Genomic DNA, 27,724 nt, shown 5'->3' with positions numbered 1-27,724 from the left:
GTCCAATTGTTTTCTGCTTCTATTTTAATAAGTTGTGTTTTGCTGCAAAATTAGTTACCATCTTTGAAGAGCTCTCAAAAAGGTCACTGAGAATCACAGGATGGAATCTGTTACTATATTCACAAATTTAGAAATATTTAGTATTTATAAATTTCTATTTGTAGATAATGAGACTATCTAACACATGCTGCACATTTCAGAATTGAATCAACTGGGAACCTATGAATATTGAGCCACTAAACATTTAGAAAGTTATTTCTTTTACTGCCACTAAAGCTTCTGAAAGATTTCATTACAAAGAATATATAAATTGTAGGAGTTCTATATATCCTATTCAAAGACAGAGGACATAGGATTAAGTGAAATATGCAAGACACAACAATATGTGTTAATGATAATTCCTTCAATTCCTCATTGTATGTACACAATAAACACATATCAAGTTTATAGTAATACATACAATTTTTTAAATTAGATGTAGCTATGAACTTATTTTTATCTTGTTTCTTTTTAAGGAAGAATTTAAACTTCAAGTGGATTAATGGACTTTTACACTTTAGTAAAGAAAGAAAATTTTACTATTTAAGAATTCAAAACTGAATTCTACTACTTTGCAATAAAAGATTTTATTGTTTCCTTTGTGACAAAATAGATGGAACTGGAAGTGATTATACTTATTGAAATAAGTAGCGACAACTACCGGATGGTTTACATTCATATGTGAAATCTACAGAACTGAAAAACATCATCTTGAGAAACAATAAGAAGAAAACAAAACACAAGCAAACAAATTATCTATAAGACTTGTAAGAACTATGGTGGTTATTGTTTATTGGGACGGTAGGGACACAAAATTTTGGTCGTGAGTTGCATGGTGGAGTGATAGCCTATAACCCTACAATCTTGCTACTTACTATTAATCACAAAAAAATAGAAGAATTTAAAAAGTTGAATTGTACATTTTGAGTAATTTTAAAATTCACCTACAGGTATTTGACTAAAAAAAATGTTTGTATGCTGTATGCTATTACTGGGGCTTCAGCACTCCAAGTCAATTTTTTTTCCCCTGCTAGAAAGACAGAGACAGAATAGAGAGAAAGATGCTACAGCATGAAAAATTCCTTCAGTATAGATGGGGCCAGTCATTGTGGTGCAAAATGTGTAATGAAAAGAAATAAACAGACATAAGGAGTATTTCATTTCATTAACACCTTTCCAAATATTCTTATTTATCCAGATGTCATAGAATACGTGTCACTAACAATGGAAGTATCTACATTCATAGCTTTTTAAACTACACTAGTTAAAATATATATTTAAAAAACACTACATTTTACTGTTCAAAAATTGCAATGACTTGAAAAACTGATGGCTTTTTTGCATTGTTTCTTTGATTGGTGAGCATATCATTACTCTTTAGGTTTAGAGTAGGAAAAGAAAAAACCTGTAAGGGGACAGACAGGTGGTGGTGCACCTTTTTAAGTGCTCAAATTACAGTGCACAAGGGCCTAGGTTTAAGCTCCTTGTCTCCACCTGCAGCGAGAAAGCTTCACAAGTGGTGAAGCAGAGCTGCAGGCATCTCTCAGTCTTTCTCTTTCTCTACCTACCCTCCCCTATCAATTTCTCTCTGTCTCTAGCCAATAAGGAAGGAAGAAAAGAAGGAAGGAAGGAAAGAAGGAAGGAAGGAAAGAAGGAAGGAAGGAAAGAAGGAAGGAAGGAAAGAAGGGAGGAAGGGAGGGAGGGAGGGAGGAAGGAAGGAAGGAAAGAAGGAAGGAAGGAAGGAAGGAAGGAAGGAAGGAGGGAGGGAGGGAGAAAGGGAAGAACTATATTATAGGAAAAATAGGCAAAACTCTCATAAGTTTTTGCAATATCTTCACTGATTCAAATCTAAATGCAAGGAAAACAAAAGCAAAAGTAGATCAATTGGATGACATCAAATTGAAAAACTTCAAGACAAAGGAATTATTATCATAATAAAGAAATCCTCCTCCTCCCCATGGAGTAAGAGAAAATATTTATGTGTCATACGTTGAACAGGGGACTGTAAATCAAAATACACAAAGAACTCACCAAATTCAACAATAAAAAGACAAGCATCTCCATTAAAAAAATGGGAGGAAGATATGTGTGGAATCTTCTTCAGCGGGACAACAGACATGAAAACAACAACAACTCAAAGTCACTGGTGATCAGGGAAACCCAAATATATGGCATATGTTAAAAAAAAAAAAAAACAGAAACATCAACTGTTGGAGAAGTTGAGAGAGGAGAGGGCCTCTCGTACAATGCTAATGGGAATGAATGTAAATCGGTCCAAACCCTGTGGAAAATAGTCTGAAGACTCATCAGAACACTAGAAATGGAATTGCTATCTACTTTGTGACCCAGCAATCCCTCTGCTGGGCATATACTCAGGGAAAATAAAAGGTATCTATCAGAAGACTTAGGTTCATAGCAGCACAGTTTGTAAAAGACCAAATTTGGGAGCAACCCAGATGCCCAACAACAGGTGAAAGGCTAAGAAAGTTGTGGCACAAAATGTAGTACTATGCAGTTGTCAAACATGATGAGCTCATCTCCTTTGCAATACTATAGTTTGAACTTGAAGGCATCACACTGAATGAAAGGAATCAGAAAGAGAAGGACAAATACTGAATGGTCTCCCTTATAGGTGTAACTTAAGAATAAAGGGTAGTGGGGAGTCAGGCTGTAGTGCAGCGGGCTAAGCGCAGGTGGCGCAAAGCACAAGGACCGGCATAAGGATCCCAGTTCGAACCCCGGCTCCCCACCTGCAGGGGAGTCGCTTCACAGGCGGTGAAGCTGGTCTGCAGGTGTCTGTCTTTCTCTCCTCCTCTCTGTCTTCCCCTCCCTCTCTCCATTTCTCTCTGTCCTATCCAACAACGACAACAACAATAATAACTACAACAATAAAACAACAAGGGCAACAAAAGGGAATAAATAAATTAAATAAATATATATATATAAAAAAAAGGGAAGTAAGAGAGGGGCAAGGAAGTGGGTTAATTGCACCTGGTTAAACATACACACCATGGTGCATGCAAGGACCCAAGTTCAAACTCTGATCTCTACCTTCAGGGGAAAAGCTTCAGGAGTGGTGAAGTAGAATTGCAGGAGTCTATCTGTCTTCCTCTCTATCTCTCCTTCCTCTCTCAATTTCTCTCTGTCTCTATCCAATAATAAGTATATATATTTTTAAAGGGCAGTAAGAGAGGGCATACAGTGAAACCTGAACTGGTTTTGGTGTATTGTACTAAAGCAATGAATTCTGGGGGAAGAGGGGATGATGGGTCATTGAGATCCTGGTATATCTTCTAGAAACCAATAAAGGGGAGATGAGAGGTTGTGTCTATGTGTTAAAGAGTATACAGTAAACCACTAACTCTATCCCAATAAAATTAAAAAGAAACTGATTACTTTAATCTAACAGCTTGTTTACTAAACATCATTAAATATCTGCAAAGAAAAGTAGTGATGAGTGAATAATAGGTAGTATGTTGACATGGCTATATTGCTGAAGTTATTTTAAAGCAAATGTGAATCAAATTTACATAGGCAATGCCTAGGACTTTCATGAAGTATAACCACTCCATCCCTCTTGAATCTTCAGTCTCCTATACAGTAAAAGTAGATCATACTCCCAGAGGGATAAAGAATAGGAAAGCTATTATGGGAGGGGATGGGATACAGAGTTCTGGTGGTGGGAATTGTGTGGAATTATACCCCTCTTATCCTGTGTTTTTTCTTGGTGTTCACTTTTTACAAATACAAATTTTTCTGTTTTAAGAAAGCATTATATTTAGATATTTTTTCTAGTTATATCAATGCAACATTCACTTAAACATGTACAATAATATGTAAAGAATTATCAGTATTATACTTAAAACCTAATGCATAGCACAGATTGATAGGCATTTTATGATGTTGATTTATATTTAAGTTCAAACTTCAAATATAAGATGATACTATGATAGTACTGACATTTGCATTTTTGGAGGGTCAGATTTAAATCTTTAATATTTATTTTCAATTTTTCATCCTATAAGAACATAAGTTGACCGGATATGATACTACCTGGATATAAAAAGCACATTTTTGGGTAAAAGAGCATTTAGGTGCAAAGTTATATCAGCACCAGTTCAATGTTCTATCTGTGCTCTTTCTGGCTTGAGCACAGTTTTCCTCTTATGTGAAATGGATTTACAAAACTTTATTCATTCTGAGTATAAACAGTCAAAGAAATTTTTGTGATTTTTTTTAGATTTCACACAGTAATTTATTAAAATTACCTGATTTCAGTGCTCTAGTACATATTTTATTATTTTGACTATTAAAAATGAAAAATCTTTCAAATCTTTTAATTATCAAAATAAGCCAAGGTCACATTATATGAAGAAAATCGTTTCAAAATTTTTATCAAACATTTACATTTTTCTCTAATTTCTCCTACCTCTTTGCAGTAGGAAAATAGCGAGAACATGAAGAGCCATCCCAGGCACAATAAGGGTCTCTGGCCAGGCAGCATTCAGCACAGGCTTTCCCATAAATATCACATCGGTGTAAAGGGAGCTGGGCAACCCCGGAAGTGGAGCCAATGTACAATTGTTGCTGTGGAAAAAGTTTATTGTTATGACAAAATTTCAAATCTTGCATTTCTTTCTTTCTCTCTCTCTCTCTCTCTCTCTCTTTCTCTGTCTCTCTTCTCTGTCTCTTTTAACAGAGCATTGCTCAGCTCTGGTTTATGGGGTACGTGGGATTGAACCTGGGATTCGGGAGCCTCAGACATGAGAGTCTATTTGCATAACCATTATGCTATCTCCCTTGTCCTCCTAGACAACTTTATAAAAAATATTGGAGGAAATGATTTTTTAGAAGATTGTTATTGTTACAAGTATATAGTTCCATATCTCTCCATGATAGGTGTCAGCACACTACACTCTCCACCAATTTGTTATCTTCCTCTAGCATAGCCTGCTTTTTAACTTTTTAACTGTTTGTAATTTTGACCAATTTATATATATGGTCATGCATGCTGGTTGGTCTTGAGGAAGGGATTGTTTGATGAAATTATCTGTGATTTATATCTGTGATTTGTCCTATCAGAAGGAAAGGGTGGTGACTTGAGGCTTACAACGAGAACAGTCTTATCTTTACCTTTACACTGCTTCTGTGAGGATTATTTTAAACAGACTTGCAGAATTACCTTTCATCTGAAAGATCATCAGACAGATTTAGAGGTATACTCAGATTTGTGAATTAGACTTGAACAAAACCACAAGGTGTTGTAGAAAAGTGCTGTACTGGCTATCAAAGGAAGGGGACTACAGGTCTTGCCCTATATTGGCTTTCTCTGTGAAGTCACACTACACTGAGGAAATTTCTCCCTTCACACTACACTGAGGAAATTTCTCCCCTTCCTGCCCTTTATTTCTTTCTTTTAGCAGCATCTCTAGTTTTTGAGAAAGCAATATTCAGATGTTCTGAAAGCAAGTGATTTCAATGACACACCAATGAAACAAATACATATAATTTATACGACAACTAAATTAGTTAAAGTAGGATAGAAAAATCCAAAATCATGGTTAGGACTGTTGAATAAGGCCATATCAAATCAAATTTGGTAGCAGTAAATATTGTTTTAAAACTACTGATTGAGTTGTTAATACTTAGTCAAAAATCTGTTGGAACAACAGAGTTAAGTGTGAAAAATTTCATTCTTATACATTTTTAAGAGTCTGACATTTGAATAAAAGTAACACTATCTAATTCTTTCATTTGAAAAACATAAATACATGGGAAAAACAGAAATTTGAAAATATGACAATTGAAATCGTTTTAATGATAGCCTGAAGCATACAAAATGTAAAAAAAATAAAATGCAATGTCCAGTTTTCATATTTTATTTCATAATGCTGATAGTGGTTCACAAAACTAATTATGCTATTGAAGTGAAATATAAGGGAGGCTTGCAGGCACCACTGAGAATAATTCAGTCACCAGCAAGTAGCCTGATGTGCTTTTTCTGCCCAATTTAACATCACCACAGGCTTTCTCACTATTCTCTTTAACAAGTTGCGGGTCATAAACAGAGGATGAGTCTACTTATCCAGAAAATTAGTTGCAACATTGCTTATCCCTTTTAAAATCACTGCCCCACTTTTAAAATTTCCATGAACATGAATGGAAATGTCACGTCTGGCTAAAATCAAGCTTCTGATATAAAAAGTGGAGGGTAAGGAGACTTCTATCATGGCTTTTTTAAATAGGTAGGCCATTTTTGTCCTATGGTGTTGTGTGCTGTATTGTAAAGCCAATTCTTAAAGTAGTTTTAACGTTTAATAAAAGAAATAAATGCTTTGCAAAATAGATGTAACATAATTAAGATTGGCAATGAGGTCAGATGAAGAATAAATTATTTAAAAATCATTACAGGAAAGAATATCCTACTTTAGTTTCTGTCCTGGAAATCCCCAGATTTCCTTGCCAACATCTGACAATTTTTAGATTACAAGAACAGGTGAACACATATTTTTGAAGTGTAAGATAACAGATCAGGTCAATAATATTTGCCCTTGAGTTTCTCTAAATATCTAGGAGATTATCAATCTATTTTGATACATATGCTTGAAAATGATATTAACTTTTTTTTTGCCTGTTATTTCAGTGTCCTAGATGGAGAGAAGGCATGCACATAGATAGAACTTATAAATACTTCAGTGATATAGAGGTCATTTAATCATTTCATATTTAAGTTTTGACTACAGTTAAATTGTTTCCTAGCCACTCGAGCTAATATACTACATTATTTAATACTATTTTTAAAAACAATTTTTGTGTTGTTATTGAAATCATGATTAGAAAGGATGTCTATCATTTGTGAGAAAAAAGAAACCTCAAAATTAAAACTATAGTTGCAGGGCTGGGTGGTGGCGCACCTGGTTGAGCATACATGTTACTGTGCACAAGGACCCAAGTTTGACACCCCGATTCCCACCTACAGGGGGAAGGCTTCAAAGTGCTGTCCTTCATTCTCTCCATCACCTCCTTCCCTCTCAATTTCTGGCTATCTCTATCCAATAAATAGATAAAGACAATAAAAAAATTAAGAGAAACTGTAGATCCATATCTTATTTAGCATTTAGAAATCATTTGTGTTCCTTAATATTTTTATCAAAATATTAAATCAGTTACAATGGTCAAATCTATAATGATGAAAATGGAAATTTACAACCAAGGATGATCCAAAAAATATACTTAAAACATGCAAGCAGTGAATTTTTTCTTTAATTTTCATTGTAGTAGTGTATTCATTACATGAATGATTTTTTTTTTTACTGTTTTATTAAATTATTGCTTCTGATAAATAAAAATTGATGGCTCATAAATATACTTATCCATTTGAAACAAAAATCTGACATAAAATAAAATATTGATGAGAAGATATAACAGTACCTGCTTAGTGGAAAGTTTCATTGCAGAAATAACAGTTGGTTCCTAAAGAAGAAAATGAACACGTGACTATTTGGTCAATTAGGAAATTCATGTCATTGATTAATTCATGTAAAATACAAAATGGGTTTTCATAGAAATAACTTTGCCTTCAAAAGCCAATATAATGGGATATAAGGCTAGTAAAAGAAGTTGTATAAATAAATATGTGTCAAACATATAGAGCAGACAAGAACACATTAACGTTCTCCAGCCAAAGATCATGAGGAGCAAACCTGTGGTTTGTCAAGTTTGGTTATTGCTCATGGTATGCAATATAGCAAACCATAGGTAAGAGAGTACTGGGTTTATGCTAGGTGACTGGGGGTGGGGATTAAGGAAATTATGTCGATTCTTCATTAGGCACTGTCAAAAAGTAGAGGTAATTTTATGATTAGGTACTGTCATGAATCTTATTTATATTAGAAAAATTCAAGTAGGCTATAGTACTGATTACTAATGATGTATGTGGCAAAAGATATTTGTCATGGAATATAAATTCTTCCCCCATCCCAAAAGCAGGGTCTCAGCTAAGCACTCATATGCTGGCAAGTAGAAAGTGTGAGAAACTAAGACTTGAGAGGAAAGAGGAAAAGATGATTTAAAAAATTATGCCATAGAAGTCACCACTGAGGAAAAATCTAAGGATGATATATAGCAACTCAAAATTGTGTCACTGAAGTTAATAGTAAAAAAGAATGTTTATTCTATTATTCCTTGGATAGCCACATGGTTGATAAGTCTCCATGTCCCATTTGTAAGGCTTGCTTGCTAATTTTTTTTTTTTTTTTTTTTTTTTGCTACCAGAGAAGTACTGGGACAGAAAGTGAAAGGTTGCACAGAGTTGAAACTGATAGCATATAGAAAAGGCTAAAGAGTCATATTTTATGTATTCTTTATAATTTGTCTCCAAATGTCGGGGAAATTGTGAGGGCTCACAAAGCACCCTGCATTCCTGATATTATGGCCTATATACATAATCATTGTTTTGCCTGAAAGATCCCCACCCATTCCATTCCTCTGATCTATCTTCTTTCTACCCTCAAGATCCTCTCTGCCTACAGGGTAGTATTAATCCCACCAGTTAAAACCTCACAACAGTTGCTAAGGAAGTTTCTACCTTCCCAGCCCCTTTTGCCTTTCGCCTCCCCTTTCCTAGCCATTTCCGTTTCCGACTTGCCACTTCCGGGTAGGATCTTTAAAAGCCTTGGCTCTCTGATCAATAAAGATAATGTATTGCCTCACGCCATGTGTTTGGTTCCTTAGTCATCTCCCTTGCGTTGCTGTGAGAGTAGCAGCCCAGGCTGGCTCTGGTCGAGTTCTCTCCAACCCAGAGAGTATGCACCTGGGAAGAGTCACCCCCACCCTAGCCTGGCATCCAAACTCTTTCTCTCTAACACACACATACACACACACACACACACACACACACACACACACACACTTCTGATAGGAATACTTAGCTATTTCAGTCTGTTATAAATGAGTGAAGAATGATTTACCAATTTTAGTTTTCTCCATTCAATGTTAATATAAGATAAGGTCATCCTATGTTTTAAGTCATTCAATATTACCTGGAATTTTTCAAAACATAATATTCTATACTCAAATATATTCAAAATATAAATATTCAATACTCAGTGGGCTTACTTGTTCACGTATCATTCAATATTATTGGTCACACAGTTCTGGCTAGTCCTTACTTACTCTAGGAAAGAGGCTTAGAATTTTCAGAAGCAGAAACCACCAACAAACTGCTATTATTAATGAATGGACACTGTCATTACTATTGGATTACACTGTTTTATATGGCACTATTGTCTCTCATTTCTTCTTGACTGCTTCCTCTATTAAATTTCATTATGATTGGACATTTAAATTGAATATAAATTCTCATTATATATATTTTTTCAGAGTATTCTTATCCTCTGTTCATTCCTTATATGATTGCCTTCCTTTGCATAGCCCTTTCCATTTTCCTTGGGATGCTAAATTCCTAATGAATTCATTACTCGTGTAGTATTAATTAATCTCTGTATGCTGGAGAATTACTTCATACCATGCTGCCTAAATTTACTATACTGTATTATTATTATTATTATTTTATTATTATTATTTGCAAATTTAAGACAGACCACCTGAAACAAAAATGAGACAAATGATTTAGGATGTAATTAATGTTAAACATGAAGATTGTTTAGAGACTTTCCATAGTTTCACATTTTAACAGATAATATTAATGAGAGAAAAAATAATGTATTTCTTTTTAAATATTTTATTGTCTTATTTGTTTATTGAATAGAAACAGCTAAAAATTGAGAAGGGGGAGATAGAGAAGGAAAGAGGCAGAGAGATATGTGTAGCACTACTTTAAGACTTGTGAAGCTTTCTCCCTGCAGGTGGGGACCAGGGGCTTGAGCTCGGGTCCTTGAGCATTACAACATGGGCACTCAAGCAGGTACACCATCACCCAGACCCAAACTATTTTTCTATGCAGATAAATATATATATATAATTTAGCAGCATCAAATAATAAAAATCAAAGGAACAATTCATCAAATATTTTTGTTTTTATTTTAATTTTGTGTTTCCAGGTAGTAAAAGTCTCTCAGGGCATCTGCATGAATAATATTATTGTTGAGGGCTTCCCCAGATGATTTATTTTTTCCACTATTTTAGGGAGAGAAACAATAAAGCACTGCCCCACTATCCATGGCCCTCACATGGTGTCATACATGGTGCTATTACATAGGAGCAGGCACAATTTAAGGCTCTAACACATGGAAAGCTATACATTCTATAAGGTGAGTTATCTCCTCGGCCCAGATTTTGTAGCTTTAAAATAAAAAATGTCGTGCTGCTGAATATGGCGACGGCCTGAGAAGTCGCTAACAGCGAGTGCTCTGATAGCATCGTCGGCAAAGGTAGGATTTTCTGCCTTTAGCAGGCCAGTCAATAAGGGGGGGGGGCACCAAAGAAGTTATTACAGTTTAATTTGGGTTAACAATTAGAGCAAAGGTGACACGGACTAGCGGGGCTCCAGAATTCCCAGGCGGCGCCAGGCAAGGCGAGTGCGCCAGGCATTGTCCTCCGCCCGCCCGGGAAGGCGGCTCCTCCGCCGGTTGCAGAGCGCGGCGGGCAGAGGACCCGGAGAGAGCACTTTAGCTCGGGGGCTGCCTCTTGGGAGTTGCCAGGGTCCACCGCGACCCTGAGGGTGGATCCAAAGACTTCTTGAGTATAGCTCTCATTGGATCAAAGGACTTGGAGCTAGTTTTCATTTTTGAGAAATCCTTTAAAAAAGTCTGGAGGGCGGGGTTTCCCGGAAAATGGCGCCCGGAGAAGCAGAAGCGGCCAGCCTTTGAGCTCCGGACACATCTCGTGTAAACAATAGGATTTTCTGCCTTTAGCAGGCCATCCAATAAGGGGCCATAACGGTCATACCAAGGATGTTTCTATAACTTAATTTGGGTTAAGAATTAGAGTAGGGGGAAAAAATTCTTTTTTCTTCCTTTTAATTTTCAAGCATACATCCTTCCCGCCGCCCCCCCTCCCCCCATAAGCAGTGCCTGGGACCAGCTACTAGCAGGATACCCCATACCACCAAACAGGGTTTTTTTTTTTTTTTTTTTTTTTTTGTTAATTCACTGATACACATTTGGGAAGTTCCTCGCACTGCTCTTTAATTACAACTCTTCTTCCTATCTTCTCCCTTTTCTCTCTCTTATCTCTCTCAATCTCTCTCTCTTTTTTTTTTTTTTTTTTAATCTTGTCATACACTTCTTTCTTCTTTGACTTTCTGAATTTGTGAATTACTTTGGGGAAGAAATCTGACCCAGAGTGGACTCTCTATGTGTGTATCTCTGCTCTAGTTCCCTTTACACTCTTGTTACCCTTAGAATATACACTGGATAGTAAATTTGCATAACTGTCTATTCTTGCTATCCTCTCTTCCTTTTCTCTTTCTTCACTGGGATTTGGTTACTATTTTTTCACGGACTGGAGAAATTGTTTGGCTAACTGGTAACGATTAAACTCCTTCAATACTTACTTCAGTTGCTACGGTTATTCCGGAGGTTGGTGAGTGCAATTGTCATAAAGGTATTTAGTACAGTGTTACTTGTGCTCAAAACACAACAACTGAGGAACAACAGAACATTAAAAAAAAAAAAAAAGAGAGAAACACATAAATTAAAAAAAAATGGGTAGATTAAAAACAAATAAAACTGCTACCCCAATGAATGAAGACAAGAGCCCAGAAGAAACCACAAATCAGTCAGAAGTAACCATAGATAAGAAAAGTATGCAAGCAATAATAAACTTATTAATCACAGAAATGAAAACAACATTGGAGGAAAGAAATGGCAGTATTAGGGAAACAACAGTTGAGACCCCCAAGGAAAATACTGATTATCTTGAGACAATTAGAGAACTGAAAGCTGAAATAGCTGTAATGAAGAAAGAAGCTGAGGCAAGGGAAAGCAGACTAACAGAAGCAGAAAACAGAATTAGTCAGACAGAGGATGAGTTAGAGAAAACTAAGAAAGAGGTGAAAGAGCTTAAAAAGAGATTGAGAGACACTGAAAACAACAACAGAGACATATGGGATGATCTCAAAAGAAGTAACATTCGTATAATTGGCCTGCCAGAGGAAGAAAGAGAGGAAGGGGAAGCAAACATCCTAGAGGAAATAATACAAGAAAATTTCCCAGACCTGAATAACAGAAAGGATATCAAGGTGCAAGAGGCCCAGAGAGTACCAAACAGAATCAACCCAGACCTGAAAACACCAAGACACATCATAGTCACAATGAGAAGAAGTAAGGATAAAGAAAGGATCCTAAAGGCTGCAAGAGAGAAACAAAAAGTCACATACAGGGGAAAACCCATAAGACTTTCTGCAGATTTTTCAACTCAAACTCTAAAAGCCAGAAGGGAGTGGCAAGATATCTATCGAGCCCTGAATGAAAAAGGGTTTCAACCAAGGATTATATATCCTGCTAGACTTTCATTCAAGCTAGATGGAGGGATCAAAACCTTCTTAGACAAACAACAGTTAAAGGAGGCAACTATCACCAAGCCGGCCCTGAAAGAGGTATTAAAAGACCTCTTATAAACAAGAACATCACTATAATACTTGTAATATATCAGAGCAAACAAATTGTTTTTTAGAACAATGGCACTACAATACATTAAATCCATAATATCAATAAATGTCAATGGCTTAAACTCACCCATCAAAAGGCACAGGGTGGGGGGATGGATCAGAAAACATAACCCAACCATATGCTGCTTGCAAGAATCCCATTTGTCACAACAAGATAAACACAGACTTAAAGTGAAAGGATGGAAAACTATCATACAGGCTAACGGTCCACAAAAAAGGGCAGGAACAGCCATTCTCATCTCAGACACGATAGATTTTAAATTAAATAAAGTAATAAAAGATAGGCAAGGACATTACATAATGATAAGAGGATCAATCAGCCAAGAAGACTTAACAATTATTAACATCTATGCACCCAACGAGGGACCATCTAAATACATTAAACACCTATTGAAAGAATTTCAAAAATACATCAATAGTAATACAATAATAGTGGGAGACTTCAATACCCCACTCTCACACTTAGACAGATCAACAAAGAAGAGAACCAATAAAGATATAAGAGAATTGAATGAAGAGATTGACAGACTAGACCTCTTGGACATTTTCAGACTCCTCCACCCCAAAAAACTGGAATACACCTTCTTTTCAAATCCACACAACACATACTCAAGGATAGACCACATGTTAGGTCACAAAGACAGCATCAATAAATTCAAGAGCATTGAAATCATCCCAAGTATCTTCTCAGACCACAGTGGAGTAAAACTAACTTTTAACAACAAACAGAAAATTATTAAAAGACATAGAATTTGGAAACTAAACAACATGCTCCTTAAGAACCACTGGGTCAGACACTCACTCAAACAGGAAATTCAAATGTTCCTGGAAACTAATGAAAATGAAGACACAACCTATCAAAATATTTGGGACACAGCTAAAGCAGTACTGAGAGGGAAACTTATAGCTATACAATCACATATTAAACACCAAGAAGAAGCCCAAATGAACGAACTTACTACACACCTCAAGGACTTAGAGGAAGAGGAACAAAGGAACCCTAAAGCAACCAGAAGGACAGAAATCACTAAAGTTAGAGCAGAAATAAACAACATCGAAAATAAAAGAACCATACAAAAGATCAATGAAGCCAAATGTTGGTTCTTTGAAAGATTAAACAAAATTGACAAACCCCTAGCCAGATTCACCAAACAAAAAAGAGAGAAGACTCAAATTAATAGAATTGTCAACGATACAGGAGATATCACAACTGACACCACAGAAATCCAGAGAATTCTGCGAAACTTCTATAAAGAACTATATGCCACCAAGCTAGAGAATCTGGAAGAAATGGAACAATTCCTAGAAACCTATGCACTTCCAAAACTGAACCAAGAAGAACTACAAAATCTAAATGCACCAATCACAGACAAAGAAATTGAAACCGTTATTAAGAATCTCCCCAACAACAAAAGTCCTGGACCAGATGGCTTCACAAACGAATTCTACAAAACTTTCAGGAAACAGTTAATACCCATACTTCTTAAGCTATGCCATAAGATTGAAGAAACAGGAATACTCCCTTCCACCTTTTATGAAGCCAACATCACCCTGATACCAAAAGCTGATAGGGACAGAACAAAAAAGGAAAACTACAGACCAATATCTCTGATGAACATAGATGCCAAAATATTAAACAAGATCTTGGCCAACCGGATACAGCAACACATCAAAAAGATTGTTCATCATGACCAAGTGGGATTCATCCCAGGAATGCAAGGCTGGTTCAACATCCGTAAATCAATCAATGTCATTCATCACATCAATAAAAGCAAAGCCAAAAACCACATGATTATCTCAATAGATGCAGAGAAAGCCTTTGACAAAATCCAACACCCATTCATGCTCAAAACTCTACAAAAAATGGGAATAGATGGGAAATTCCTCAAGATAGTGGAGTCTATATATAGCAAACCTACAGCCAACATCATACTCAATGGAGAGAAGCTGAAAGCATTCCCCCTCAGATCAGGGACTAGACAGGGCTGCCCACTGTCACCGTTACTCTTCAACATAGTATTGGAAGTTCTTGCCATAGCAATCAGGCAAGAGAAAGAAATCAAAGGGATACAGATTGGAAGGGAAGAAGTCAAGCTCTCACTATTTGCAGATGATATGATAGTATACATAGAAAGACCTAAAGAATCCAGTAGAAAATTACTGGAAGTTGTTAGGCAATATAGCAAGGTATCAGGCTACAAAATCAATGTACAAAAATCAGTGGCATTTCTTTATGCAAACACTAAATCTGAAGAAGAAGACATCCAGAAATCACTCCCATTCACTGTTTCAGCAAAATCAATCAAATACCTAGGAATAAAGTTGACCAAAGAAGTGAAAGACTTGTATGCTGAAAACTATGAGTCGCTACTCAAGGAGATAGAAACTGATACCAAGAAATGGAAAGATATCCCATGCTCATGGATTGGAAGAATAAATATCATCAAAATGAACATTCTCCCCAGAGCCATATACAAATTTAATGCAATACCCATCAAAGTTCCACCAAGCTTCTTTAAGAGAATAGAACAAACACTACAATCATTTATCTGGAACCTGAAAACACCTAGAATTGCCAAAACCATCTTGAGGAAAAGAAACAGAAATGGAGGCATCACACTCCCAGACCTTAAACTATATTATAAAGCCATCATCATCAAAACAGCATGGTACTGGAACAAAAATAGGCACACAGACCAGTGGAACAGAATTGAAAGCCCAGAAGTAAATCCCAACACTTATGGGCATCTAATCTTTGATAAGGGGGCCCAAAGGATTAAATGGAAAAAGGAGGCTCTCTTCAATAAATGGTGCTGGGAAAACTGGGTTGAAACATGCAGAAGAATGAAATTGAACCACTTTATCTCACCAGAAACAAAAATCAACTCCAAATGGATCAAAGACCTAGATGTCAGACCAGAAACAATCAAATACTTAGAGGAAAACATTGGTAAAACACTTTCCCATCTACACCTCAAGGATATCTTTGATGAATCAAACCCAATTGCAAGGAAGACCAAAGTAGAAACAAACCAATGGGACTACATCAAATTGAAAAGCTTCTGCACATCCAAAGAAACAATTAAACAAACAGAGAGACCCCTCACAGAATGGGAGAAGATCTTCACATGCCAGACATCAGACAAGAAACTAATCACCAAAATATATAAAGAGCTCAGCAAACTTAGCCGCAAAAAAGCAAATGACCCCATCCAAAAATGGGCAGAGGAAATGAACAAAACACTCACCACAGAGGAGATCCAAAAGGCTAACAAACATATGAAAAACTGCTCTAGGTCACTGATTGTCAGAGAAATGCAAATTAAGACAACACTAAGATACCACCTCACTCCTGTAAGAATGGCATACATCAAAAAGGACAGCAGCAACAAATGCTGGAGAGGATGTGGGGACAGAGGAACCCTTTTACATTGCTGGTGGGAATGTAAATTGGTACAGCCTCTGTGGAGAGCAGTCTGGAAAACCCTCAGAAGGCTAGACATGGACCTTCCATATGACCCAATAATTCCTCTCCTGGGGTTATACCCCAAGGACTCCATAACACCCAACCAAAAAGAGGTGTGTACTCCTATGTTCATAGCAGCACAATTCATAATAGCTAAAACCTGGAAGCAACCCAGGTGCCCAACAACAGATGAATGGCTGAGAAAGCTGTGGTATATATACACAATGGAATACTATGCAGCTATCAAGAACAATGAACCCACCTTCTCTGACCCATCTTGGACAGAGCTAGAAGGAATTATGTTAAGTGAACTGAGTCAGAAAGTTAAAGATGAGTATGGGATGATCCCACTCATCAACAGAAGCTGACTTAGAAGATCTGAAAGGGAAACTAAAAGCAGGACCTGATCAAATTGTAAGTAGGGCACCAAAGAAAAAACCCAGTGGTGAGGGGTAGACATGTAGCTTTCTGGGCCAGTGGGGGGTGGGAATGGGTGGGAGGGATGGGTCACGGTCCTTTGGTGATGGGAATGGTGTTTATGTACACTCCTAGCAAAATGTAGACATATAAATCAGTAGTTAATTAATATGAGAGGGGGAAATCAATTGTATGTCTCAAAGGTTCTCAGGAGACAAACTGAATCTTTTTAATAGATAGGCTACGTATTTGATATGCGGACTCTCTCAAAAGCCTAGACCAAGTAGATTGGAGGCTTCCAATAGCACAGCTATATACAAGATACTGGGTACTGTACAGCAAACCATAACAAAGGGACTTTTCAAAGTTAACCCAATTAACAAATAATGTGATGATAATATTAACTATTGATTGTCTTTTTGAACCCTAAGACAGCAGGAACCTCACATCTTCACTATAGAGCCCCTACTTCCCCCAGTCCTGGCACCCATGGATAGGGCTCACTTTCCCGTATGCTTCTCCCAATCCATACCAAATAATATTGCATCCGCCGATCACAACCTAACCAAAGCAACGATTGCCATCTCAACATGCTTCACCTCAGAGTGTATCCAGAGACTTCACGTGTGGAATGACAACCCTTCAGCTTCATTACTCGGGTGAGACCTTTCCTTTTATAGTACACTCTAATTTCATCTCAGGTAGTTCACTTTCTAACAAAGTCCCATAACCTAGACATACACCAGTTTCTGTGAGAGAGAGCGTATGCGCACACGTATCCATAAACTACTGCAAAATATATACCTGAAAGCAGGATTACACTAGAGTTTGCAGTGAGTACCTCCCCAACACTTCCTCTCCACTATTCCAATCTTGGGATCCATGTTTGCTCAACAAATTGTTTGGCTTTGTATGTTAACTCTCTTTTCAATCACCAGGTTCCAGATGCCACCAGGATGCTGGCTAGGCTTCCCTGGATTGAAGACCCCACCAATGTGTCCTGGAGCTCAGCTTCCCCAGAGACACACCTTACTAGGGAAAGAGAGAGGCAGACTGGGAGTATGGACCGACCAGTCAACGCCCATGTTCAGCGGGGAAGCAATTACAGAAGCCAGACCCTCTACCTTCTGCAACCCTCAACGACCCTGGGTCCATGCTCCCAGAGGGCTAGAGAATGGGAAGGCTATCATGGGAGAGGGTGGGTTATGGGGATTGGGTGGTGGGAATTGTGTGGAGTTGTACCCCTCCTACCTTATGCTTTTGTTCACTAATCCTTTCTTAAATTAAAAATTTAAATAAAAAAAAAAATAAATAAATAAAAATGTGACTATTGTATTTTTGTATGTACAATTTGTAAATCAGTGAATTCAACAGATAATTTAGAAAAGTTTAAAAAATATCCATAGCAACTCCTTCATTTTCAACAGTTTCACATAAGAAATATATATATGGTTATGTAAACAAGTAACTGCATGCAATTTTGTGAAATGCATTTTATAGACAAGATGTAAGTGCTCTTACAAAAGTGTTGGTATTCTTCGTGTTGATTTGGGCCCCTTCCCCCTACCTCTGAGAGAAATGGTTTGGCCCTTTCTATCCCTCTTTCACCCCACCCAGCCCGTATGCTAAGGACGTGCTGAGTCCCAGCAGCACTGGTGGAAGGAAAAACATGGAGAAGCACATGGTGTGGTGATTTGCCCATTCATGAATAAAGATTAAACTGCAGCTTCTCAGCCTAGCCGTGTGTCCTCGAGTCTCTGTCTCTGTCTACCGCCGCGACGCCGGCCTGCTGGAGCCCCCGAAACTTTAACAACACAAAAGTATAGTTAAGGTAAAAGTTAAGTCTAAGTTCTTTAAATAGTGAAAATATACTAAGGTGTAGTTGATTAACATTCATATATTTTGTTGGTACTATGAATATTCACATTTCTACAAGGTATATGAAAATCAGTAAATTGTATAACAAAATAAAAAAGGATGTATATCGTACTATTGTGTTATAATGCTTTCAACATTTGAAAGTTAATACATTGAAGTCCTTTTAGGAAATGAATGTTATTTGTTTTGAATTCATAATGCTTTAGAATATAATGTACTGTATACTGCCTGTGGTTGAATTTTAGTAGGTAATATATTAAAATGACATCCCTTTAAATAAGCTATATTTTGTTCTCAGATAGCTGGCAGTTAATAAGACTTCCCTTTAAAATAGATGTAGCTTCATAAGCATTTTCATAAGGCTGGTTTCAATTGCAAATTTAATTGGTGTTCAACTAAAAATGAAATATAAATCTTAGCATCTTTTCAAGATTTTCTATGACTCTAATTTCCTATACTTCTCTGATATTTTAATCCATTCCCTATGAAAGTTTCTCACTTGCAAAGCTTTTCAACCTGCTGATCTCAGGAGAATCTAACATAGCTCCCTAGTTGCTAATCACATGGATGCTCCTTTAGAATGAGTTAATAGACTAGGTTTTGGAAAGTATCAATTATGTTTTACATTTCAATGAAAATTAAACTATTTCACTTGTTTGCTCAGCTGCTTGTGGGATATTGCATAAATTGGGTTTAAATGCATGTGTTATAGATGCAACTGCCTTGCAATCCTTTGCAGTCTGTAGTACTATAAATAAGATCCTCTGTACTAAATGCGCTGCAACTTGATGTAACACTTCTCTGCCTCAAAATTACTACTCTCCAGTCGGATTCAAAAGAATATCACACGTTGTGTAAAATAGAAATAAGCATTTTTTTATTTTTTGACTTTTGAATATTTATAACAATGGACAGGTGTAAAATTTTCAAAGAGATTTTCATATATGTAAATAATTAACAGTAGTTTTCATTAACTAGTAATCTTCATTGAAATGAAACTTTCAAGGAAGTGTCCACAATCACTATCTAAATTAAGCACCAAATGAAAACTTTGAGGCTTAATTGAGGTTAACTAATTTATGAATCACACAGTAAACATAATTTAAATTTAGAATTATGATAACTATTAATAGTATCTGGAATTAGTCTTTTTAATCTGCATTCTAATACCATTTTGAATATTTCATGGAAATTCAAAAATATTTTTGGAGTTTTTATCAAAGCCAATTTTATTTCACCTCTTATTACCTACTAAACTTTTAACTCTCAAATGGAAATTTTTACTGCTGAAAAATATTTTCCTTTCTATACTCTGATTAGGATCTGATTCCATCCAAAATAAATGTACCCTGAAAATAACTGAAACCAGTGGAATGTTCTGTTATTAGCCAAGGTGTTCTCCTAAAATCATGCTCAGTATGGCAGTGAACATAGTACTGGCTTCAATTCAGGATTTTATATAAGGATTGGTTATTCAGTTATAACCTACTAAGGGTATATGATGAACTTGGTCTCATATAGATGGTATTATGGTAAAAAAAAAAAACTGGTTTGGCTCACATTAAATGTCTTTCCTATGTCTTTTCACAATCTAAGAGTACCAGATAGCTATCATAGACTTAAATATATCCCTCTTCTATTTACCTTGTCAAGCTACCATAGTGCACAGGCTGATCACTTTAAAATTTATTTTATGGCAAGTAGGATTACTTGATCGTCTCAAATAGAAACATAGAAACTGTAACTTTTCTCTGCTTCTTTCACTGTATATAGCAATTACTTTAATGTGTTGTGTGTGCTTTTTACTCCAGCTGCAGAATTAAACAAAGTTTGACAGTGAAATATTCCAAGTGCTAGAGCACAATATATGTGTGAACTTTGCCTGATACAATAAAATGCTGAAAGTAAATATTTCCCTAAACTCTGCCCAAATATTCTTTGTCTACTTGAGTGTTAAAGAAGTAATAATGACAATTAGTACAGCAGAAAAATGGGAGAAAGCATTTATCTATGGAATAAAATGTATTCCAGGTTGCAAGGCAATTTTTTTACAAAACTGTAAAACTGGCGGAGCATCATTTCTATGTCAGCACAGCATCACTTATTTATACTTATTTGCTAAGGAGCATTAAAAAATTTTTCTCAGAATATCTTAACTACTATCAAATTCCATTTCATAGTTATGACAGTTGTAATATGACTGTATTTTTATCTAGAAACTGAAAATGCTAATAAAATATAACAGATACGCAGTATCTCTGCTTGCAAGATCATTTGCTTCCAGCATTTCAAGATTTTATGAAATGTCACTTAATTTATGGGCTTAAATTAGTATATTTTTATAAAGAAGGGATAAAAATTAGAGCACCATGCCATCAAATAAAGTGTCAGAAATTTAAACTTAAGGTCTCATGCAGGAAAGACATTCACTCTACCACTGAGTCATACAGTCACATATTTGTTAAACTAAAATGTTTGTTAATGTACTAAATAACATAGGTAGTATATGAAATGTAATATTAATTTTCATTAAATGTGGTGAATACAAATTAGCAATAATAGATTACATTATTACTGAAAAATCCTATCTTCTGAGTCATAAAATTACAGAAAATAAATAAACCATAGATAAAAGGCTTTTGTTTTTAAAGACATTATATGATTTGACACAATTATATAAGATAAAGTTTAATTGTACTAATAGTTAATAAATTCAATTTTTAAAATTATGAGAGTGAACATAGAGTGATTTGCACGCTGCATGAAGTGAGGAGTCACATTTGTAGTGTTCACCTCAGAATCACTAGAAATTCACATTGTGTCAGGACCGTAGTTAGTGGAACACATTTTATTTATAGTCAATTAAACAAAAACTAATACACACACACACACACACACACACACACACAAGATGCTGATGACATTGCACAATGGTTAGGCAAAAAGACTTTAATGCCTGAGGCATCAGTGGTCCCAAATTCAATCTCTAGTGCCACCATAAACCAGTGCTCTAGAAAACAAGGCCAGCCGGGGAGGGGGGGGATGGAGTGATAGAGAAATATACAAAGGAATGCATACAAATGTAAGGACAAGAGCCCAGAAATAACTAAGAAATTCTTCTGTTTTTGTTGTTTCTGCCATGACTTCGTCCAGGTATAAAAAGAGAAGCAGAGGGAGAAAAGAAGAGACAGCACAGAACCAAGTCAAACCCCTCACCTCCATTCTACCCTATTGCTGTGGAAGCTGGGCTAAAGCCTGGGTCACATGCTTGACAAAAGAAGCAATCTCCCAAGTGAACTATCTTCCCAACCTGTTAACTAAAAAATATTTAAGTAATATAATATGTTAGTACTTTTGTAACATCACTTGCAATCAACCCTGGTGGTAATGTAAGTTTTTAAATATATAGAATTTTTTTTCTAATACAGAATAATGTAAAACATGATGAGCAACCTGTTGCTTTCTCTAGTTGATTCTGTCACTTCACTCTCTGTAGACTCAGTGAAAGGTCTTAAGTTTTTTAACCTCTCAAATTTCAATAATCTGATTCTTTCACTCATTTAAAATGTTCATTGAAAACATACCTTTGTCTCTGGAGACACAATGGACACACTAAAATTATTTATTTATCCATCCCTCAGTGTTCATAATTTATTTGCTAAATCTAAATACACTTAACATTACTAGTGCAGTCCAATTGGAATCTTTTTTCTTTATTTTTTTAGTAGATTGAAGTATCAATATCTAACTTCTAAATGAAACTTGTGAAATGACAAATTAATTATCACTCAGCTACAGGCAAATAAGTCCAAGTACCTAGTTAAAAATCATAATATATTATGATCATTTTTTATCTTGAAGACTTAACCCAAGTACTGGCAGAAATTAATACTGGAAATGTAATTTGTTTTCAGTTTAGTTGAATTGAAACAACAATATGTTGCATATAGTACCTGGTACTACTCTGAATATTTATATATAGTATTTCTAATTCTTTTGAATTTTTTGTGTAGTAGATAGTTGTCTTGCTGGTATTGTTGAAAGGAAATCTCAGAAGGATTTAATAAGTACTTCCAATAGAAATTCCATGAAGATTAAAGAGTTAACACTTTACATTAAGACATTGTTTAGCAGTGATTGTTTGTTAGAAGGTTTAACATTTTTTAAAATTATCTTTATTTATTTATTGGATAGAGGCAGCCAGAAATCAAGAGGAAAGGGGGAAATAGATGAGAGAGAAAGAAAGACACCTGCAGCCCTGCTTCACCACTCGTGAAGCTTTCCCCCTGCAGGTGGGGACTCTAACCTGGGTCCTTGCGCACTGTAACCTGTGCGCCCAAACAGTTGCGCCACCACCTGGTCCCCAGGTTTTTTAAATTCCTTTTAATAATTTTCTGTTTGTTGTTAAAAGTTAGTTTTACTCCACTGTGGTCTGAGAAGATACTTGGGATGATTTCAATGCTCTTGAATTTATTGATGCTGTCTTTGTGACCTAACATGTGGTCTATCCTTGAGTATGTGTTGTGTGGATTTGAAAAGAAGGTGTATTCCAGTTTTTTGGGGTGGAGGAGTCTGAAAATGTCCAAGAGGTCTAGTCTGTCAATCTCTTCATTCAATTCTCTTATATCTTTATTGGTTCTCTTCTTTGTTGATCTGTCTAAGTGTGAGAGTGGGGTATTGAAGTCTCCCACTATTATTGTATTACTATTGATGTATTTTTGAAATTCTTTCAATAGGTGTTTAATGTATTTAGATGGTCCCTCGTTGGGTGCATAGATGTTAATAATTGTTAAGTCTTCTTGGCTGATTGATCCTCTTATCATTATGTAATGTCCTTGCCTATCTTTTATTACTTTATTTAATTTAAAATCTATCGTGTCTGAGATGAGAATGGCTGTTCCTGCCCTTTTTTGTGGACCGTTAGCCTGTATGATAGTTTTCCATCCTTTCACTTTAAGTCTGTGTTTATCTTGTTGTGACAGATGGGATTCTTGCAAGCAGCATATGGTTGGGTTATGTTTTCTGATCCATCCCCCCACCCTGTGCCTTTTGATGGGTGAGTTTAAGCCATTGACATTTATTGATATTATGGATTTAATGTATTGTAGTGCCATTGTTCTAAAAAACAATTTGTTTGCTCTGATATATTACAAGTATTATAGTGATGTTCTTGTTTATAAGAGGTCTTTTAATACCTCTTTCAGGGCCGGCTTGGTGATAGTTGCCTCCTTTAACTGTTGTTTGTCTAAGAAGGTTTTGATCCCTCCATCTAGCTTGAATGAAAGTCTAGCAGGATATATAATCCTTGGTTGAAACCCTTTTTCATTCAGGGCTCGATAGATATCTTGCCACTCCCTTCTGGCTTTTAGAGTTTGAGTTGAAAAATCTGCAGAAAGTCTTATGGGTTTTCCCCTGTATGTGACTTTTTGTTTCTCTCTTGCAGCCTTTAGGATCCTTTCTTTATCCTTACTTCTTCTCATTGTGACTATGATGTGTCTTGGTGTTTTCAGGTCTGGGTTGATTCTGTTTGGTACTCTCTGGGCCTCTTGCACCTTGATATCCTTTCTGTTATTCAGGTCTGGGAAATTTTCTTGTATTATTTCCTCTAGGATGTTTGCTTCCCCTTCCTCTCTTTCTTCCTCTGGCAGGCCAATTATACGAATGTTACTTCTTTTGAGATCATCCCATATGTCTCTGTTGTTGTTTTCAGTGTCTCTCAATCTCTTTTTAAGCTCTTTCACCTCTTTCTTAGTTTTCTCTAACTCATCCTCTGTCTGACTAATTCTGTTTTCTGCTTCTGTTAGTCTGCTTTCCCTTGCCTCAGCTTCTTTCTTCATTACAGCTATTTCAGCTTTCAGTTCTCTAATTGTCTCAAGATAATCAGTATTTTCCTTGGGGGTCTCAACTGTTGTTTCCCTAATACTGCCATTTCTTTCCTCCAATGTTGTTTTCATTTCTGTGATTAATAAGTTTATTATTGCTTGCATACTTTTCTTATCTATGGTTACTTCTGACTGATTTGTGGTTTCTTCTGGGCTCTTGTCTTCATTCATTGGGGTAGCAGTTTTATTTGTTTTTAATCTACCCATTTTTTTTTAATTTATGTGTTTCTCTCTTTTTTTTTTTTTTTAATGTTCTGTTGTTCCTCAGTTGTTGTGTTTTGAGCACAAGTAACACTGTACTAAATACCTTTATGACAATTGCACTCACCAACCTCCGGAATAACCGTAGCAACTGAAGTAAGTATTGAAGGAGTTTAATCGTTACCAGTTAGCCAAACAATTTCTCCAGTCCGTGAAAAAATAGTAACCAAATCCCAGTGAAGAAAGAGAAAAGGAAGAGAGGATAGCAAGAATAGACAGTTATGCAAATTTACTATCCAGTGTATATTCTAAGGGTAACAAGAGTGTAAAGGGAACTAGAGCAGAGATACACACATAGAGAGTCCACTCTGGGTCAGATTTCTTCCCCAAAGTAATTCACAAATTCAGAAAGTCAAAGAAGAAAGAAGTGTATGACAAGATTAAAAAAAAAAAAAAAAAAAAAAAAGAGAGAGAGATTGAGAGAGATAAGAGAGAGAAAAGGGAGAAGATAGGAAGAAGAGTTGTAATTAAAGAGCAGTGCGAGGAACTTCCCAAATGTGTATCAGTGAATTAACAAAAAAAAAAAAAAAAAAAAAACCCTGTTTGGTGGTATGGGGTATCCTGCTAGTAGCTGGTCCCAGGCACTGCTTATGGGGGGAGGGGGGGCGGGCGGCGGGAAGGATGTATGCTTGAAAATTAAAAGGAAGAAAAAAGAATTTTTTCCCCCTACTCTAATTCTTAACCCAAATTAAGTTATAGAAACATCCTTGGTATGACCGTTATGGCCCCTTATTGGATGGCCTGCTAAAGGCAGAAAATCCTATTGTTTACACGAGATGTGTCCGGAGCTCAAAGGCTGGCCGCTTCTGTTTCTCCGGGCGCCATTTTCTGGGAAACCCCGCCCTCCAGACTTTTTTAAAGGATTTCTCAAAAATGAAAACTAGCTCCAAGTCCTTTGATCCAATGAGAGCTATACTCAAGAAGTCTTTGGATCCACCCTCAGGGTCGCGGTGGACCCTGGCAACTCCCAAGAGGCAGCCCCCGAGCTAAAGTGCTCTCTCCGGGTCCTCTGCCCGCCGCGCTCTGCAACCGGCGGAGGAGCCGCCTTCCCGGGCAGGCGGAGGACAATGCCCGGCGCACTCGCCTTGCCTGGCGCCGCCTGGGAATTCTGGCGCCCCGCTAGTCCGTGTCACCTTTGCTCTAATTGTTAACCCAAATTAAACTGTAATAACTTCTTTGGTGCCCCCCCCCTTATTGACTGGCCTGCTAAAGGCAGAAAATCCTACCTTTGCCGACGATGCTATCAGAGCACTCGCTGTTAGCGACTTCTCAGGCCGTCGCCATATTACCTCCCTCTTAAATTCCTATTTATAATTTAATTCTTATTCATGTATATGTTTTTGTAAATAGAGAGAGATGTAAAGAGACTGAAAGAGACCACACCATGAAGCTTCCTCCAATGTAATGGGGGCTGAGCTCAGAACTGGGTCACATAGATGGCATGCAGCCAACAGTCCAAGAGAGCTGTTTCACCAGCCCAACTATTCATAATCTTCATAAAAATTAATTATTTATTAGAAGTATACTATATTATACTTCAAAAAATCTCCACAAAATATTACTGGGATAGTAAGCAAAAGTTCCATTGAGTAAATAAACTGGCCTAGACTTCTGAGGTAAAAGAATTCCTGGGAAGACTGCTTACAATTGCAACATTTAGTAATGTGAAAAACTGAACACAGCAGTTTCATTTTATATATAAAACATATGGAAACTAAGTGAAATATTTTAAAATTGTGAGATTAGATTCAATATTTTCTCATTTTCTACCCACAAAATTCCTCTACTATATTCAAAAATACAACACTCATAAATGGCTGCTCTATTTACATTTTATAGGCAGTGGCATCCCTGTCATCTCATAAACAACTCATATATATTTATTTCAATTTAAATTATTCCTAACAACCCACTTTTCAAAAGGAAAAGGCATATGATATAGGATATATAAATTGAGTTCTACTTATACTTCAATCTAGCTGAATCTAGCACCAAACATATGTAAATTTATCTGAAGTGTCCATGTTCTAGGGCAAAGGGACAAATATCTGTACATTCCATCACTGTATAGATGAGGAATCCATAGCACACTTGCAGCCAGTTGTCTAAAAAAAATTTTTTTTTATTCCTAGCAAATGATCCTTTAAGAAAATAGAACAATATAGGACAAGCTAAAACTAAAATGTCTTTATTTCCCTGTTATTCTGAGTGAATACACTTTAGAATATTCATAAAAATAACTTTCTTCTGTAATAGCTTTGAGTGTAAACGATGTGATTTTTTTTTTAGGGGCTGGGGATTGGAAAGAGGATGGAGTTTGCTCAATAGTGTAACTTAACATAAATAATATAAAGTCTAAATCATATATTTTATCATTGAGAAAACAAAATATGAGCCAAGAATATACTTCTTAACATTTCTGTATTTAACTAGCATTGAAAGTTTCAAGGTTTATTTTGACTAGTGTCTGGCTTTCTAATTGACAAGCTAATTAGAAGAGTATGCTAGACTACTTATCCATAGCAAGTTCAGTGTGCAGCTGTCCTGGGGGAAAGACATACAAGTGAACTTGTTGAAACTTGAAATTAAGCAGCACTCACCCGAAAAACTGTCATTTCTTCCAGCAGAACTTCTTCTAAGTCATGCCAAGTCTCCTTAGGAATTGATACTACTTTCAGAACAGTCCCAATATCTTTGAAAGAAAGAATAAGCCACAACTTAATTGGATCCAAAAAGAGAGTTTAATGTTAATGAATGCAAACAGTATTCAGCCCCGAAGAGCATGTATCCCCTTTATCTTGTATTTTCTCATTACAGTATAGGTGAAATACATAGTCTAACATATTTCAACTGAAACTAGACACAAAATTATAAAATACTCATGACAATAAAAATTAATATTTAGAAATGTATGAAGCTTTAAAGATGGTTTATCCAGAACCTGTATAATTAAAAATACATATAGTCGCTGTGTAGGTTTTTTTTTTTTTTTTTATCTTTGTTCTATTTTTAATCTTGGGTCTGACAACCTCAAGATTAAAAAATGCCAACTAATACTAGTTTGATATGATGGAAATTCCACCTTTGTAATGAATCAGGCACTACTCTGAAGACTAAAAGTAGCTGCAAAATGCAAGGAATGTTGTCAAG

At 36.2% G+C, this 27,724-nt stretch overlaps 1 protein-coding gene across 7 annotated transcripts in view; it reads right to left on the bottom strand.

Annotated features, from left to right (window-relative positions):
* Positions 1 to 27,724, bottom strand: part of SEMA3A (semaphorin 3A) — a 535,675-nt gene that overhangs the window by 17,461 nt on the left and 490,490 nt on the right. For all 7 annotated transcript variants that reach the window (XM_060196315.1, XM_060196317.1, XM_060196321.1 and 4 more), the window contains 3 exons: positions 27,175 to 27,266; positions 7,471 to 7,512; positions 4,469 to 4,626 (listed from right to left, as the gene is read on the bottom strand). In XM_060196315.1, the coding sequence (XP_060052298.1) occupies positions 4,469 to 4,626; positions 7,471 to 7,512; positions 27,175 to 27,266 (292 nt within the window). The remainder of the gene's footprint in view (positions 1 to 4,468; positions 4,627 to 7,470; positions 7,513 to 27,174; positions 27,267 to 27,724) is intronic.

The sequence above is a fragment of the Erinaceus europaeus genome, chromosome 8 (genome assembly GCF_950295315.1).
Source record: "Erinaceus europaeus chromosome 8, mEriEur2.1, whole genome shotgun sequence".
In the NCBI taxonomy this organism is placed as follows: domain Eukaryota; kingdom Metazoa; phylum Chordata; class Mammalia; order Eulipotyphla; family Erinaceidae; genus Erinaceus; species Erinaceus europaeus.
The sequence above is the reverse complement of the archived record's forward strand: the minus strand, read 5'-3'. Positions and strand labels throughout refer to the sequence as shown.